At 37.8% G+C, this 5,037-nt stretch overlaps 1 protein-coding gene across 1 annotated transcript in view; it reads left to right on the forward strand.

The window, feature by feature from the left end:
• The window catches only part of Med21 (mediator complex subunit 21), a 6,781-nt gene extending 1,988 nt beyond the window's left edge, over positions 1–4,793 (forward strand). Inside the window, exons 2-4 of the mRNA XM_021191074.1 lie at positions 2,614–2,728; positions 3,367–3,467; positions 4,307–4,793. Of these exons, the coding sequence (XP_021046733.1) occupies positions 2,614–2,728; positions 3,367–3,467; positions 4,307–4,483 (393 nt within the window). The 3' untranslated portion in view covers positions 4,484–4,793. The remainder of the gene's footprint in view (positions 1–2,613; positions 2,729–3,366; positions 3,468–4,306) is intronic.
• The last annotated feature ends 244 nt before the right edge of the window (positions 4,794–5,037 follow it).

A 5,037-nucleotide genomic window follows, 5' to 3' on the forward strand; every position in this document is an offset into this window, starting at 1 on the left:
CCTGGAACTCACTTTGTAGACCAGGCTGGCCTCGAACTCAGAAATCTGCCTGCCTCTGCCTCCCGAGTGCTGGGATTAAAGGCGTGTGCCACCATGCCCGGCTGTTTTCAGCTCTTAAGAACTAAAGTAGATTGGAACACAGCAATATTAACATTTGTTCTGCCATCTGGAAACTCCATGAGTATATAAGCTATGTCATGTTCATTTCTATAATATTTATATGCAGTACTTGTCATGGAGTTGGTTTTTCAATACATATTTTTGAACAGATTAATAATGGGTCTTGAATGAATTTACAGGCCAGAACACATAGCTACTGTATTGAATAAATTTGATTTATATTTTTCTTTCTTCTGACAGTGCTGCTAAATAGAATACTGCAACTTAGAAAGCCAACCAGGTTAGCTTTTCAATGGCAATTCAGACTTTTGTCATTGAAATAATGACAGCAAAACAATAGAAATGTTTATTGGTTGGAAATAGTAAATGAGGTTTCAGGGGTTAGGACTAGTGAGAGAACATGTGTTTAGTTTGTTACATTCTCAAATTACTTAAATGCAATGCTTTTTAGTTTTGCTTCTTTTGAGGCAGAATCTTATGTAACTCTGGCTGGCCTAGAACTGTCCACATAGTCCAGGATGGCCTCAAACTGACAGATCTGACTGCCTCTGTCTCTGCCTCCCTCATGCTGGGATCCATCATGCCCCAGTAACAAATAAATTTAAGCAACAAGATTACAACTTGAATCTTGAAGAATACATTTCTGATAACTAACAGTAAAAAAAAAAAAAAAAAAAAAAAAAAAAAGTTTTTCATGTAGTACAAACTGGCCTCAAACTTCCTTATATAGTTGAGGATGACAACCTTGAACTGCTCTTCCTTGCCTCCATCTGATTATTGGGTTCCATGTATATGCTGTTACTCCTAGATTTTTGTTCAGTACTGGGGATCTAATTCAAGAATCTGAGGGTATCCTTGAAATTCTTATCCATCCTCCTGCCTCCAGGGCCTGGGATTACAGGTGTGTACTACCACCAGCAGTGCTACGGATCAAACCCAGGGCTTCATGCATGCTGTGCAAACAACTTTGTGTATGTATGTTTGTGTGTGGTTTTAAGTGTGTGTGTGTGTGTGTGTGTGTGTGTGTATGTGTGTGTGTCTGTGGTATATGCAGGTGCTCTTAAGCTGTGTACATTTAATGTAGAGACCAGAGTTGTCTAAGATTACCTTATCTATCTATCTATGAATGACAAAGTCTCTCAATGAGCCAAAAGTTCACGTTTTTTCAACTAGATTAGCTGACCAATGAGAATTTAGGGTCTCTGTTGTGGGTGCGGGGGAACCAAATTTGTGTTCTTGTGCTTACATAACATCTACCTAACCCTTATTTTATTTGTTTGGTGGTTTTATTTTTTAAAATTAGCATATGGGGCTGGAGAAATGACTCAGGAAAGAGCTTGGCTGTTCTTTCAGAGGATCTGGGTTTAACTCCCAGCATCCACATAGTGATTCACAACCATCTAAAATCTCCTCCCAGATGATCTGATGACCTTTGTGGGCACTGAATACTCATGGTCCACATGTCACAGAACACCCATACACATAAATAAACAAATAAATAAACAAACAAAATGGTTTAGGAGGCTGGCAAAGTGGCTCAGCTCACTAAGTAAAGACACTTGGGACCCACACTGTAGAAGAAAAGAACAGACTCTTGCAACAGTCATTTCTCTTTGGTATCTCAGGGTCTGTTGAGTTATGATTTGCAGGAGTCTTTTTCTTCTTTTTAATGTGTATGAGGGGTTTTTGCTACATGTAAGCATGTGTACCATGTGGGTGCCTGGTGCCTCAAGAGGCCAGAAGAGGACATCAGGTCTCCTGAGATTTTATAGTTATAGTTGTGAGCTGCCATGCGGGTTCTGGGGGTTGAATCCAGGTCCTCTGCAAAAGCAGCCAGTGCTCTTAGCCATTCAGCACCTGTTTCTCTATTGTAGTTTGTATATCTGCTGGGATGGAGATCTGGTTTTATTTGTGAGCAGCCTTTTCTTGAGAGATCAGTCTCCAGAGCCAGTCAGAACAAATCATTTGGCTGAGACTTTGGTTTTATTGTGTAGTACACCCTGGCTGGCCTTGAGCTCAGAGATCAGCCTGCCTCTGCCTCTCAGGTGCTGGCATTAAAGGCATTCGACACTGATTCTTCTTCTTCTTCTTTTTTTCTTTCTTTGGTTTTTCCGAGACAGGGTTTCTCTGTATAGCCCTGGCTGTCCTGGAACTCACTTTGTAGAGGCTGGCCTCGAACTCAGAAATCTGCCTGCCTCTGCCTCTCGAGTGCTGGGATTAAAGGCGTGTGCCACCACGCCCGGCATGTATTGATTCTTTAAGCTAAGTTTCTTTGTATGATTAAACCATTTAATCCAACTAGATGTAAATAGATCCCTGGAAGAGTGAGAGTTTTAGCTGCACAATCTGTTATTGTTAGTAATAATGGGCTCGTTTTCCTGTGTCTGAGGAGTTTGCATAGAGATCATTGTTATGAGAAGATTGTTGCCATTCTTAATAAAATCCTTAACACTGAAAACTCTTTGTAACCTCGACTTTTTCCTTTTGGTCAAGCTTGCAGATCAGTTTTGTAATGCCATTGGTGTGTTACAGCAGTGTGGTCCTCCTGCCTCTTTTAGTAACATTCAAACAGCAATTAATAAAGATCAACCAGCCAATCCTACAGAAGGTGAGGTCTGCTTCGTTTAACTAACATTTTCTTCTACAATTTATAGCTTCTTTGTAAAAATTTTACTGTGGTTAGAGTATGTTACTATAAGTTTTGCCATAAATGATTTTTTTTTACATGTATTTATTTGGTATATATGTGGGTGTGCCTGCCATAGCAAACATGCAAGAGACCAAAGGATCTGGAGTAATTTCCTCCTTCCATTATTTGGGTTCTGGGAATCAAGCTTAGGTCTTAAGACTTGGTGGCAAGTGTCCTTGTCTGCAAAGATATCTCATTGATCCAGGAATGACTTAGCAGTATAATTTATAAGCCTCAGAATATAATTCTGTTTATGTCCAATAGTGTTACTTCCTTAGAGGAAACTTGTATGAGCTAAGTTGACATCTCATCTATGGATTCCTTTCCTTAACATACCAAAATGTCCTAATAAATAAAATGACGTTATGCTAATTCCCAATTTGAAGTAATAGTAAATGTATAGATAGTATTGACATGCTAAAATTATATTTTCATAATTGGAATTATATGGAAAACTTAGCTGAGCTTTTCCTATTGATCTTATAATTTCTACTTATGAAAGTGTAAGATTCTGATAATTTAACTTGATGGGGTTTTTTTTTTTTTTTTTTTTTCAGAGTATGCCCAGCTTTTTGCAGCACTGATTGCACGAACAGCAAAGGATATTGATGTTTTGATAGATTCCTTACCCAGTGAAGAGTCTACAGCTGCTTTACAGGTAAAATTCTTCTGATAAAATTACTAGGGGCTGGAGAGATGGCTCAGTGGTTAAGAGCACTGACTGCTCTTCCAAAGGTCCTGAGTTCAAATCCCAGCAACCACATGGTGGCTCACAACCATCTGTAACAAGATCTGACACCCTCTTCTGGTGTGTCTGAAAACAGCTACAGGGTATTTACATATAATAAATAAATAAATCTTTTAAAAAAAATTACTAGTAGTAGAGAACTTTGAAGTAAAGGAGGTTATGATATTCAATTTAATATTAAATTTTAAATGGGAGGTATTTGAAGCTTTATTTGATTTTTGTGAGTTTTTTCTTTTCATTCCATTTTATTTTATTTTTTGTGGTCAAATCTAAGATCTCACATACTAGGCCAATACTCTGTCTCTGAGCTATAACTTCAGGCTTACTTGGGAGTTTTGTTAACTAAGCTAGCACAGCCTCTGGAAGATTGTGCTGTAAGGTTGTCCAATTTTGACTTAAAAGAAGATCAGGTGTGTTCAAGGTGGTGTTGACATTGAACAATTTAATCTTTGCCAGAAGACTCCTACCTAACTTTGTTTAACTAGCAGAGTGAGTGGAGAATGGCATTCTGAATGTGGAATAAAACAATGTCTTCAAGTAGTACAAGCAGAGCATACATATACACCTATATATTCTCATTGAAAATTGGTCTTCTAATAAGTCAGACAGAAAAAATTAAGTTGATAGAATACCTGCTACTAAAGATAAAACACAGTGGTTGGAAAGGCATTCTGATTTAAAAATGAATACTTGTATTTAGTTTCTGTTCATTTTATCTCTGAATATATTAACATTCATGTCTTACAAAGGCTGCTAGCTTATATAAGCTAGAAGAAGAAAATCACGAAGCTGCTACATGTCTGGAGGATGTTGTTTATCGGGGAGACATGCTTCTGGAGAAGATCCAAAGTGCACTTGCTGACATTGCACAGTCACAGCTGAAGACCAGAAGTGTTACCCATAGTCACTCTCTCCCAGACTCATAGCATCAACAGCTAAGATGTGACAGAGAAAAGAACTGTTTGAATGGCATTAAGAATGCTGCATCAGACGTAAGCCCTATCAACAGCTATAGAACATCATATACTATGACTGTGTTGCCCTTTTTTTTTAGCTAGTTTTCATTGTGTTTTGTTTTCACTCTCGATAAATAAAAAGCTTTAAAATTGCCACTGAATCATCTTCAAACATCATTATACCATTTTTTATCTGACTAGAATTTTCAGGATAGATACTGTACTAATAATGTTTATGATATAATTAAACAGATATACAATAAATCTCTGTTGTTTTGTGTATGTGGTTTTTGTTTGTCCTTTTTTGTGCAGTGCAGAGATGGAACCCAGATCTTGTGCATCTTGTGTATGCTAGGTAAGCGCTTTGCCACTGGGCCATACTTCCTCCAGTTCTGACTTTTATAGTATTATTGTAGCCCTTCCACAGATCAAAATAACCTTAAAGGCCAACTTCCTCCAGTTCTGACTTTTATAGTATTATTGTAGCCCTTCCACAGATCAAAATAACCTTAAAGGCTATATAA

This window comes from Mus pahari, chromosome 2 (assembly GCF_900095145.1).
Source record: "Mus pahari chromosome 2, PAHARI_EIJ_v1.1, whole genome shotgun sequence".
In the NCBI taxonomy this organism is placed as follows: domain Eukaryota; kingdom Metazoa; phylum Chordata; class Mammalia; order Rodentia; family Muridae; genus Mus; species Mus pahari.